We start from the raw sequence: 13,055 nt of genomic DNA on the forward strand, positions 1-13,055 counted from the left end.
GCATATGGCCTGGCATTCATTGTTATTAGAAATTAGAAGTAAACTATTTTATCATTATAAACTATGCAGTTTGTGAAATTTATTACCTACAAGCAGGTTAAGATGAATTCTTGTATGCAGGATAAGAGCAAGGCCAAGTTTATCTACAAGCAGGTCAAGATGATGCAACTGTGTTTCTATCAACAGGACATGCAAGATAAGACCAAGGCAGAGGAGTTATTCTTCAGGAACGGAATGTTTGAAACATGGGAAACTAACTGTCAACAAACTGTCGGCAGACCAGCTTTATGGGATTCTGGCATTTTCCCTAAACTGCTGATGTAAGCTAGAAAGAGACTATAAAGTTTGGACTTCTTTTTTTGTATGGGAGACATTGATCCTTACAGTTGAGGCTGTAAACCTGAAGTACGGTTTTTGCTACATATGTGTATCACTCACTGTTATACCAGATGCTACCTCGTATGCAGTAAAGGAATGTCATATCAGATTGAACCGGCTTAATTGTTTTCATTGAGTAATGGTACAGACTACCTTTTGGTGTAGTAACATACATTTTACATGGATAACCCCTTTTAAGAAAGTCTGACAGAGTCTGTGTGACACAAGTGAAGAATCTTGAAAACCAATATGAAAATTTGAGATGGCAGCTAAATGTACAAGGCTAGAAGAGGCAGACACCACAGAGTGGAAAAGATGTGACAAGTAAACCAATACCACCAAGACCAGGGCTGAAAAGGGGTCTATTTGCTTATCTGCTGCCCATAGAGAGAACCTCTTCCATTTGTTACGATAGATTAGTCTGGTGGGTGATTTATGAGATGCAATAAGAATATTGCGCACAGGGGATGAAAGGTTTTCTTTCCTGGCAATCATAGGAAGTGAAGAAACCAAGCTGTCAGTTTCAGGGTTGTTAGACTGGGGTGAATTAGACCCTGCAGATGGGAGATCAACATTGGTGATGGACTGAGGATCCATGGTTGATCTAGCAGGTGAGGCCAGAGGAAGGGAAACCAGACTTGTCGAGGTCAATATGGAGCAATGAGGATCATTTTGCTCTTCAACTGTCATGCTTTCTTCAAAAATTGGGAGATGAATGGAAGAGGAGGATAGACATAAAAAAGATCTGAGGGCCAAGCATGGACTAGAGCGTCCCTTGGTGACTGTCCTCGAGGGGGGATCAGGGCCAAGTAGTTGCTGCACTTGCAGTTGGGAAGGCAAATAGGTCGCAGCAAGGCTGGCCCCAGCAGTGGAAGATTTTTGCCGCTATCAGAGGATTGATGGACCACTCGTGAGGTTGTAGAATGCACCTGCTCAATTTGTTCGCTATCATGTTGGAGCTCCTGGGAATGTGTGTTGCAATCAGAAAGCGGTTGTGAACTATCACCCATTGCCATATTCTCAAAGCCTCTCAGCATAATGGGTAAGATATGGTGCCCCCTTGTTTGTTGATGTACCAGATCACTGACATGTTGTCTGACTGGATCGCAATAGTCCCTGACAGAAGGATGGAGTGAAATAATTGCAACGCTAGAAGCACCGCCCTCAGTTCCAGGACACTGATATACAAAAGGACCTCTGTCTCCGACCAGGTGCCTTGGACTGAGTTTCCCGGACATAGACCTCCCCCATCAGGAAGATGGCCGTGGTCACCGCGGCGATCGGTAAATGGGGGGGTGAAAGGGCAAGACCATTGTTGGAGATTTCGAGACGTCCACCAGAGTAAATCTTGCTTGCATCTCTGAGTCACACTTATTTGAAAAGACAAAGGATGTTGTAAAGGGTAACACTGAGTGAGAAGTAGCCACCGAAGAAGTCTCAAGTGGAATCTGGCAAGGGGAACAATGGTAATTGAAGCTGCCATTGACCCCAATAGCTGAAGTACAGATCGAGCTGGGGATTTGTGGTAACAGAGTAGCGGCTGAACTTGTTGTCTTATTCGCTGAAGTCTGTGTTCTGGAAGGGATGCTGTGCAATTTCTCGTGTCCAACAGTACCCCTATGAATTCCAAAGACTGAGTTGGGGTTGTGTTGGATTTCTCCCAGTTTATAGTGATTCCCAGGCTTCAAGCTGTTAAGAGAGTATACTGCAGGGCTTCTTCCAGTAGATGCTTGGTGGGGGCGGTAAGGAGCCAGTCGTCTAGATATGAAAACGCCTGGAATCATTGAAGTCGCAAGTGAGCGATAACCACTGCCATGCATTTTGTGAACACTCTGGGGGTTGTAGAGAGACCGAAAGGGAGGGCTCGACCTGGTAGTGACTGGCTCCTATCTGGAAGCGGAGGTATCTTCTTGAGCGTTTGTCCATCTTTATGTGGTAATACGCATCTTGAAGATCTACAGAGCACATCCAATCGCCTTCTTCCAGAAAAGGAAGGATAGACTGAACCATGACCATCCGGCACGGAATTTCTCTGTTTTTACAAATTTGTTTAGTGTACTGAGAGCCAGAATTGGTCTCCAGTCCCCTATCTTTTTTGGCACTAAAAAAAACCTTGAGTAAAATCCGGATCCTATCTGGTCTGGGGGGACCGTCTGGATGACTCTCTTTTGTGGCAGCTTTTTGATTTTGTGTGCTGCAGTTTCCCTTTGACTGAGTGGAATGTTGGGTAATACTCTTGATGAGACTGGGCAAAGATGGAAGGGGTATGATAACCTCTCTTTTGCCAGACAGCGGGATACAAGGAGAAATGACCCCCGACCACTTCCAAAGGTTAGCAGTCGGGCAACGCTTCAGGAGTGCTGATAGTGTTGGCCAGAGAAAGAATCTCTGGAATCCCAGTTTCGCAAACCTCCACTTCCATTGGAGATCCCCCCTCTGCCTCTAGGGAAAAACTCGGCACGAGCATCCCGGAACAAACCCTGTGATTTCTTGTGCCAGATCTTTCCACTCCTCTGATTTCTGGAATAGAATCCCTGAGGAGTGGAGAGTCTGACACCAACGGCAAACAAGGTCTTGCTATCTTGTTCGCAGAAGCGGCCTCTATGGGGCATTCATGAAGAAAGCCTTAAAGGAGTCCACAAAGTCACAAAGGCGCATCCAAGCATGTCTGGTGAAAATACCTGCGCCTGCCGCTCTAGCCGCCCCTTCCGTTGTGTGAGAAATAAGATGTATGGAAGAGTTGGAAATAAACTCTAGGGTGGCTATCTGAGAAGCCACGTTATTACGGACTTCATCCGAAAAAGCTCCTGCCAAGGTTTCAGAGTGCTGGTTGATAAGATCTCACTGAAGCCTGGTAAAATGTGCCAAAATTCAAAAACCTTACAGCGAAGGTCGAGGACGCAAACACATGCTTCCCTAATCTGTCAATTGCCTGGAACTCCTTGTTGGGCAGATGGACAGTTTGGCTCTCTTCTGCCAAATCCTTTTTAGTAGCAGCTGCCACCACCACAGTGTCTATGGGAAGATCATGTGACCAGTGGGGGTGCTCCACGGGGGGAAATAATATCTTGTCTGGCCTTTTAGGTATCGCTTCCATAGTATCAGGAGCCTTCCACGTGCGCTGCATGATGAGCTGAATGAGCTCATCGGCAGGCGGGGTGACCCAGGAGATAGGGGGCTGGGCACGAAAAGCCTGCAAGAATACGGATTCCTCAGAGGAAGGATTAGAGGGCTTCCAGTCACCCCTCTAAGTATCTCAAGGATGTCAACAATGGACACCTCATCAGAGGGTGACTGTGGGGACCCTTCCTCATCATCAAAATCTGTATCTTCAGTCAATGACTCCTCAGTGGAGTCCATGTGCTTCTCCTTGCATGATGTTTTGTGGGGCGCTTCCTCAGTTGGAGGTTCTGGGGAAGACTGCAAAGAGGGGGGGGTCTCTTGAGGAGGAGAGACCTGAAGCTCTTGTGCCCGGTGTCCAGGGGTTGAAGCTTGTGGCAGTTGCGGCACAAAGGGGGAGAGGACTCAGAGAAATGAGCTTTGCCAGCGGAGGCAAGCGCTCCCTCCATGGCCTGGAAGGCTGGCCTGCCCAAGGAGGGATGGGAGCCCGGAACCGAGCACAGCAACCTTGGAACTGGGGTCACACCCCACCCCACCCCGACGAGCCCCCCCCCCCCCAAGACCAGGAGTCTCAAGAGGACCGTGAGCCATAAGAGAGAGAGCATTCCTGGAAGGTTCCACAAAAAAAATTGTCGTGGAGCCAGGAATGCCCTCCCCAGTGGCACAGCCACTGGCCTGAGAAGAGCCCAACGCCCAGTGCACCGAAGGCCACAAGGATGACTCTGGTTCCAAAGTGAGCTCCACTATTGGAGTCAGATGGAGGGAAGCTGCTGTTGGGAGTAATAGGCTTCGAAACTTGAGTGTAAGTCGAAGGAGGAGTATACGTTAAGGCTTGAGGCAAAATACGCTCATCTGAATGACGGAACGTGGACTTCGACAGTTGAGAGAGACCTCTGGCCACAAGCAACTGGTCAACAAGCCGCAACATATCCTGCTCAGAAAGACTCTTGGTTAACCTCATGGAGAAGGCTGATGGCGATTCTGGCCTTTCTAGGAAAGGACTATACTGACTGCATGCAAAAGGATCCAGTGAAGGGGAATACTTGGTCCTTGCTAATTCAACAGGTGCAGAGCTCAGAGCTAAAGAAGTTTGCACTGAAGAAAACGGTGAAGAAAAGGTCTGCGCCAAAGATGTCAGCATCATAGTAGTTGAAGGTGTCTGCACCGTAAAGGCAAAGGTCTGCCCTGAAGGAAAAGGTGCCGTAGTGGAAAGTGTCTGCACCGGCAATAAAGACGGTGCTGAGAAGGACTGCACAGAAGTACATGTCAGTGCCGAAAAAGTCGGCGCCGTGAAGTACAGAAGAGTCATACTTGGAGCCGAAGGTGACTGTACCAACGGTGCAGAGGGGGACTGAACCTGTACTGACGATGTCGTTAGGGGTTGCGACAGAACTGTCAGAACCATAGTTGTCTGCAGCAGGAACTCCGGTGCTGATATCGATAAAGGAGACATGGCTGTAGTCAGGATCATTTGGGGCAGTGCCAAGCCTGGAGCCGACAGGGTCACAGGTGGCAGCGCCGGAGTAGTAATCAATTTCACCTTTTTGTGACTCGACTCCCTAACGATCTTCAGAGGGTGAAGAAGGGAGTGACTTCGACGAAGAAGAGGAAGAACACCTTTTGCAGGGTTTAACAGGAGGAGGTGAGCCCTCTGACCCAGAAATAGCCTCAGAGAAAGGAGACTTGAGGAAACCATTCAAAATTAACTTATTCTTCCTCTCACTGAGAGTCCTGGTGGTGAAGTTTTTACAAATCCCACAAGGAGGATCTACAGTCAAGTGGGAGACATTAAGACAGTAGACACATAAGTCAAAGCCATTGGAAAATGGTAACTTACGGCCACAATCCTTGCACTGCTTGAAACCAATGAAACTCTTCTTATCCAACATAGCTGGTGTGGAGAAGAAGCACAGTAGCAAAAGGAAGAATAACAGCCACCCAAGAAAAGGGTAAAAAGAGAAAAAGAAAGAATACCAACTATGGTAATGGAGAATTACCACAAGGTAATAAAAGAGGGTAATAAAGGGACAAGATTAGAGGGGGAGAGAGTCTCAAGTGTGAGATAGGGTATGAAAATATTAGAATAAACTTTTGAGAAAAATTAGAGTAATATATATACTGTCAAAAATAGACACTTAGCTGAGAGAGTGGCTTGACACAGCTGTTCAGCAATGCTGCAAACGAGATCTGAGGCAACAGGGAGCAGAGCATTCTGGGTAGGACCTTGGCTCAAGAGTTTTTGGCTGACGAGAGCTTGATATTGGCCGGCTCGGTTCTGAGGACGGAACCGATAACCCATCAGTAAGGAATGAATGAAGATTAACATCAGATCTATAATTTTTGTTTGCAGAAGTACTGTAGCACCTTTCCACTTTAGGCTGTATTTTGGATTTAACACATCATAACATTATGTGCAGGTAAACTCAATAATATTCACAAGGCACTGCTTTCCTACTGCTCAGCAACAAATCATATAGACCTTTTACTAATTTCCCTTCTGTTGTCATGCTACAACTGTCTGTCTGAAGCAACATGTTCACTTCTACATGTACACATGCCATCAAAATGTACAAAGTGTTGATGTTTGATGTTAGTGGGCAGAAGATCCAAAGGCTAAAAAAACAAGACTGGACACATCGCAGATATATTTATAGTGCCACTGTCTACACAACTTTATCATGCAGAACACCTACTTTTATAACTACTGAACTGCCAATGACAGCATACTATGTCATGGTAGCCACTCATTTGAAATCTAGAGTTATTCAAGACGCTGGTGAATGCATCTATAATTTCCATATTTATTCTTGTGACAAAAGGTCTCAGATCTTTGGGGCTGATTCAGTGATCTGAAAAGTAGAAGAGAAAGAAAACTGACAAAGAACCCTCCAAGAAGACAAGCATGGATAATGTGCTTGACTTTTGAGTTATGACACCGCACTCGCTTTAAAAATGGATCCAGCTCATTAGAGCTGTTCAAAACACAGTGGGAAATACTGGGTTAGTACATTACAACAGATATATCAGAAGTATGCAAGGCATGCTATGTTCTGTAAGGTTATACTCATAACCTACACCAAAATATAAATAAATGATCCCTGAAGAAAATAAAGGCAAGTAAAAAATTATGTTCATACTTTGGGACCCATTCTGTCTCTGCATTTCATACAGAATGATTAAACCTCCCTAAATAGTTTAACCTTGTCTAACTGTCGCTACGTAAATGTGAAAAGAAAGAAACCGACCAAATGGAACACTTCTACTTGTGAAACAGATTCAGCACTAACCTTTGATTTACTGTGCCTTATAAGTGCTGAAAGCAGTCTGTTTGATTCCCCCATAACACCAGCATGATCCTTAGCTTCACACCACTCTACCAGGCGCTCAACTAGTTTCACATTCTTCCCCAGTTGTTCAGCTGCATCAGCTACAGAAAATATAGAAAGTAAAAGATGAAGAAAGTACGACATGAAAAGTATTCATACTAGTGAGGTTATAAGACAGCAAACAGTCAACAAACCAACAGAAACAAAGCAAACTGGATCATTTACAAATCAAGGCAAGCAGAGCAGTCACATTGGGTGCTGAAATTATCAGCTGCCCACAAGAAGTACTGGGCACAAATCAATTTCAAGAAGGGCCATGAACTAACATGTTACTTAGAGAGAAAATTTATATCTTGCAAGTAATACAGTAAGTATCTAGAAGGTCCTGCAAAGTACTACAATAAAGTGCTACCACTCACCTTGTGCATCAATTAACATCCGTAATGTTCCTAACAGCTTAAACTGAACAGGAGGCATTTCAGACTTAAGAAACTTCAAAACTTCCTCTGCAACTCCAGCTGACAGCATTTTTGCTTTATTCACAACTGAAGAAAAGAGAACAAAAAAACACATTAGTTTGCATCTATTCTACCTTTCAGTGTAAGTTTTCCCCCCTAGTTTTCTTGTGCTGCTTGCATTCTTGGTCCCAGTATGCAAACTACTAAATTAAAACAAAACACTTAGCCAATAGTGCAATTTCCTGTTTCTTCAGTTTCTAATGCATCACTGAGATGTTACGCTCCACTAACAAACGTTTTGACCCTTCAGTTCTCATGAAATGCAGAGTTTCCTTCATTTTCACCATACCTCTACTTACTTGTAATATCATTGTCACAAATTAGTATGCAAGAGAACTGCTCATGCATACATGGATCTGTTTGAAACATCAAGCGTACTTCTATCCTAATCTCCTATCTAGGCATCTATTGCCGGGTTTGATCCTATGTACCATTATATAGCTAGATTCACAGATAATGTTGCACAACATAAGAACCAGTGCAAAACTTCTAAAGCTTTCTAAAACCATATCTTACCTTATGGAGAAGCTTTTTTACAGACAGAACGGTCTCACACTTGAGTATCTGAAGATATTGAATAGCAGCCTAACTTCAAGATGTACAGCCTTTATACAGCTTAAAATTAAATATATACTTTCTCTGTCTGATATGACCACAGCCAGGAGATCTGCTGGGACTAGCAAGACATTCCACTTCCGTATCAGGGGATAAGCCCCACCAAATGTACACAACATTTTTTTACAAACTTCCTTTAAAACATGTATAAAAATCTAACACTTCCATATGGATGCCTGACAGCATTCCAGATAAGGAAACTAGATCAGCAATGATGCCCTTCTTACTGCCAAGCTTTTCCATTTTTTCCATTGCTCTTGGTTCCCAACACACCTACGATTGATGCATCTGTATACATCTTCCCTACAAAACGCTACAGTACCACTACTGAGATCATGCACATATGTATTCATGCTTCTTTCCTCATACACAGTGCTGTCAAAATTTTAAGAGAACTCTAAGTCATTAGCGTACACAGCATATTTTTAAATGTGTGCATTTTTTACATTTGTGAGAAGTGTGGAAGTTCTACATTGCAGGAGTCATTCCCTTATACAAAAAAAAAAGAAAAAAAAAAAGCAGTGACCCCAGAGCAGATTATATTAAGATAATCTTGGATGACAACTTAATTGCACACAGGGATAAAGCTCATAGTATGACCCAGGCAACCTAGGTTTAAATAGCAGACGAGCAGCTGCAAGAACAAACAGGAGTGGGTGGGAAAACAGCTAAAGTCAGCTCATCCTCCCTGAGAAGGGTGTGTGTGTGTGTGTGTGTGTGTGTGTGTGTGTGTGACAGAGTGAAACAGACATTGGTCTGAGGTGTGACAAACAAAATCTTGAAAAGGGGGTTTTAGTTAATGAATTTTGAGCGTAAAGTCATGAGTAGAAGTCAAGTTCCATAATGCTACAGTACAAGCCGTTTAGTCTGTCACACCACTCAAGAACATTATGTATAACATGATACATTTACCTTTTTTGCCTTTTACAGAAGTTTACTGTCACGCAGCTATGTCTGTTTTCAATGTGTAACTATTTTGTTTAGCAAATGGCTATCAATTCAATGGGCTGCATTAGTTTCCTGAGTATCTACTGAATAAGGCTTTTGCACAGGTTTATTAGCTACTTATGAGTGTGGACGGTCACTCAGCCCACTTTCAGAGATAATTTGAAGACTTACTTTTATTTTTAGGGCATTTTGAAGTTATGTTTTTATTTTTAGTTAATAATGAAGGTTAGGGACGTACTCTTATATAGTATAATTAGTTTAATTTAGTGTTGCAGTTCCCAACAATGCTGTTTTCTGATTTGCTAGAAACAGATTTCTATTGTTTTCTTACTTTGGAAAGTGCATTTCTCTCTTAATTATAACCAATTTTGCTAGGAAACCTAGATTGAGTTAGGAAGAGGGTTTTGGACAGTATAGATGTGTGCAGTGTGCGAAGTTGCATAGTTAATTGATCAATGCTGCAGCTGTGTTTTACTTCTTTAGGGTACTTTTTTTTTCTGTATCATCTGCCATGGCTGTGGCAGTCATAGGTGCCGGAAGCTGTTGAAGACTGGGGGGGCAGAGGGCATTTAGTGATCTAAAAAGGACAATTTTTATAACTATTTACTGCCACAACATAGGTTCACTTGCACGACGTTTTAAGCTTAACCAATTCCCGTTTGGGGCTTGAATTAACAGTTTCTGATTGGTCTTACCTCTCCCATGACTGATAATTGTATATTAGCCCTAATGAGAATAATTGTGATCATTCCATAGATAATTTGAGGGGACTCGTGTAAGGGATGCAGCATTTAGGAACTGCCTCTATCCATTAGTGGCATGAGGGGCAGTCCTGGAGTACGTTTTCTTTTACCCATCCCTAGATCCAAGTTGCATTTGAATATGGACGAATGACCTTTGATTTATATTTATGGACAGTCTGTTCTGGAACAGTGGTAGCCTCTGTGGTATATATCCATCTCTCCACAACATTCAGTTTGTATACCTGGACTGAGTATTTCTGATGCCATTTGACTTGCTGATGTTCAGTAGGTCCATCTGTATTAGGTCGGAGGATGCCTTGTATGCCAAGCATGCCACCTCTAAGAACTCTGTAGGATACTGGGTATAGTAATAAATATTTGAGGTGGTCTATGCAAGACCTACTGTTTAGGACTTGTATCCATTTAAGTAAGGTATCTCTGAAGGTATTCCAATTGTTGCATGGGCCTGGACAGATACATGCCAAAGTGGGCATTATACAAAATGATTGACCTAATGAGAGCTTTGTAAAGGGGGGCAACAACATCTATAGATCTAGTCACAATCAATTTGTTTATAAACTGTGCAATATAGAAAGACTTTCTTATGACTCTGGGCACATGTTGGTCAAAAGTTAGGTCACTGTACACAAAACTTCCCAAATGCCAAACAATTGGGACAGTTCTCAGAGGGCATTGCCATGATTTTGACACCAGTTATTGTTCCGGACAAACCTTCATGCATGATGGTTAAGTCATTTGGGGATTCAATAACTGCTCCTAGCTTGCAGTAATCTCAAACTTCACCAGCCAAAGCCCTTTAGTATTTCCTTTTACTTTTGAGATGCATATGCCAAACAAAAGTCTCAGCACCGAACCATGGAGGACTCCATTGGTGACTGGTCTCTTCCCCTATTTTCATCTCCTGCATCCTGTGAGCAAGTTGGCAATCCAGCTAGTGAAGCAAGTGTTTGCTCCTCCTGCAGTATTCATCTTTTGTACTACACCTGAGTAGGGGATTGTGTCAAAAGACTTGGCCAGGTCAAGGCAATGTGGTGTGAACTGTTTTACCGTCATCCATTGCTTTGATAACAAGAGTAAAGCTTAAAATTTGCCCATGATTTTGAGCCCTTCACACTTTCCTCTGGGCTGTTTTCAAACACATTTTTAAGGTCATGCATACATGTATGCATTCTCTGACTCACCTTCCTGATTGTATTAAATTATATTCCTTGTATAATACAGCACCAGCTGTTAGATTGTGTTTTACATTTGTAGTTTTGAACAGTCTTCTAGTAAGCAATGAAACAAAATGCATGAACCAATGACAAAACTACCCATTTCGGAAAATTTCAACCATAAAAGGCCACTCAAACTTCTGTCATTACATAATCCACCAATATCAGCAAATATGCAAAATCTCTGCAGACGCAAGTCATCTAAATAATTCCACATTAAAAGGATCTCTAACTAATGAAGAGGTTGCTGCTAGGAAACAACTTCATATTTCATTGTTTCATCAACAAATAAAGTGGTTGTTGCCCTTGAAGAATAAATTGCCTATGTTACATTAAAAAATGATAAGCTAGTAATATTGCAGTAGGGAATGGATGGCAAACTGATAACAGGCTCATAGCTACTAGGTAATTCCTCCAAAGGAAGACATTCACAGGACTGCAGCATCCACTCTCTTTAAAGTACAACACAGTACAGTATCAATGATCCATCTGCATACAGTGGGAGTAGAACCCACAGCCCGCTGCATCAAACGTAAGGCTACCTGTTCTGCTGCTAACAATGCAAACCCTGAATAAGCAGCACTAAACTTCTCTTCACCTGAAGCTCTCAGCAACATTTTTTTTTATTTATTTAACATTTGTTTACCAGGAAAGTCCAACTTGGAACTAAGCCAATTTTCAGCAGAGGCCCAGGGAGAAATGCTTCAGACGCATGTCTTTGTAACATGGGAAGAAACCAGAGCACCTTGAGGAGACCCACACAAACACAGGGAGGACATACAGACTTCACAAAGAAGGCACCCCAGCCAAGAATCAAACCAAAAACCTCTTGCTGTGAGGCGACAGCACTACCACTGCACCATCCACTTGACACAACTAAATCTCTTAATTTCACAGCAGAAGAAATCTGGAAAAAGCTAAAATTTATGGGGGGGGGGGGCAAAGGCCCAAAACCAGGGACACATTTTAAATATTGCTTGTATAATCTTAGAAGGTTGGTAAAACAGTGTTTTGTGTTACCATGTGTTTGCAAAAAAAGATAGGAAGACTGAAACTTAAAGATCTATCATTATTTAGTGAATTTCATTCTCACCAATTTGCCAGAAAAAGTACAGTTTTGTACCTACCATAAATGTAGATGTTCGAAGATCCACATTGCTGCAGTCCTTACATATGGGTAGTCCGCTGTCCTCGGTCGGCCCGAATTTCAAAGTATTAGGCTGACGTCAGTCAAGGCGCTTAAGACTGACATCAGGACGTCAGGGTACAAATGCGCATGACCGACGTCATATCCTCAGTCTTTTCTTGCCCCAGATGTCAGAAGACCCTAAAAAGAAAGGCCAAAACCAAAAGACAGCAAAAAACAACCAACCACCCCTGCACTAATCATATTTACAATATTCACAACCCAAACCACACAACCGCCTCTAACTACAGAGGGGAAGGAGGGAGGGTAAATTGGACTGCAGCAATGTGGATCTTCGAACATCTACATTTATGGTAGGTACAAAACTGTACTATGTTCTTCATCTCACATTGCTGCAGTCCTTACATATGGGTAGAATCCCAAAGCAGAGGTAAGGGAGGATGGCAAAATTATAAAGCATTAGGAGCTGCCAAAATGCCCTGTAAAATTGCAGTGGCAAAACCAGCCCTAGATTTAGAGTAAAGTGGAAGGTGGTAATGCTTAGAGAAAGTATGCACTGAACTCCAAGTAGCTGCCTCCAAAATATCTTTAGTAGCCACCCCTTAAAAAGCTGTAGAAGTGGCAGTAGCCCTAGTGGAATGAGGCCTAATCCCAGCTGGAATCTCCTTACCATGATGGGAATAACAGAAAGCAATACAAAAACCAATCCACGTAGAAATAGTTTGTTTTGAAACAGGTTTGCCCTGAGAACCCAAAGCAAATGAAACAAACAACTGCTGAGACTGCCTGAACCCTTTAGTTCTGTTCAAATAATATCGCAACTGCCTGTGTATATCCAAAGAGTGTAAAATCTTTTCCCCTTTATTTTGGGGGTTTGCATAAAAAGTAGGCAAATGAATAGCTTGGTTTAAAGCCACACTAGAAACCACTTTAGGCATAAAGGAAGGATTAGTACAAAGATACCCTATCCTTATGGAAAATTAAGAAAGGCTCAACCGCCATAAGGGCCTGTAATTCAGAAACCC

The 13,055-nt window shown here is 42.8% G+C and overlaps 1 protein-coding gene across 2 annotated transcripts in view; it reads right to left on the minus strand.

Moving 5' to 3' along the window:
- Positions 1-13,055, minus strand: part of RAP1GDS1 (Rap1 GTPase-GDP dissociation stimulator 1) — a 1,654,780-nt gene that overhangs the window by 223,961 nt on the left and 1,417,764 nt on the right. For both annotated transcript variants that reach the window (XM_044067200.1, XM_044067199.1), the window contains 2 exons: positions 7,244-7,369; positions 6,786-6,925 (listed from right to left, as the gene is read on the minus strand). In XM_044067200.1, coding sequence (XP_043923135.1) covers positions 6,786-6,925; positions 7,244-7,369 — 266 coding nt within the window. The remainder of the gene's footprint in view (positions 1-6,785; positions 6,926-7,243; positions 7,370-13,055) is intronic.

The sequence above is a fragment of the Protopterus annectens genome, chromosome 3.part1 (assembly GCF_019279795.1).
Source record: "Protopterus annectens isolate FY-2018-M chromosome 3.part1, PAN1.0, whole genome shotgun sequence".
NCBI classification, from domain to species: Eukaryota; Metazoa; Chordata; order Ceratodontiformes; family Protopteridae; genus Protopterus; species Protopterus annectens.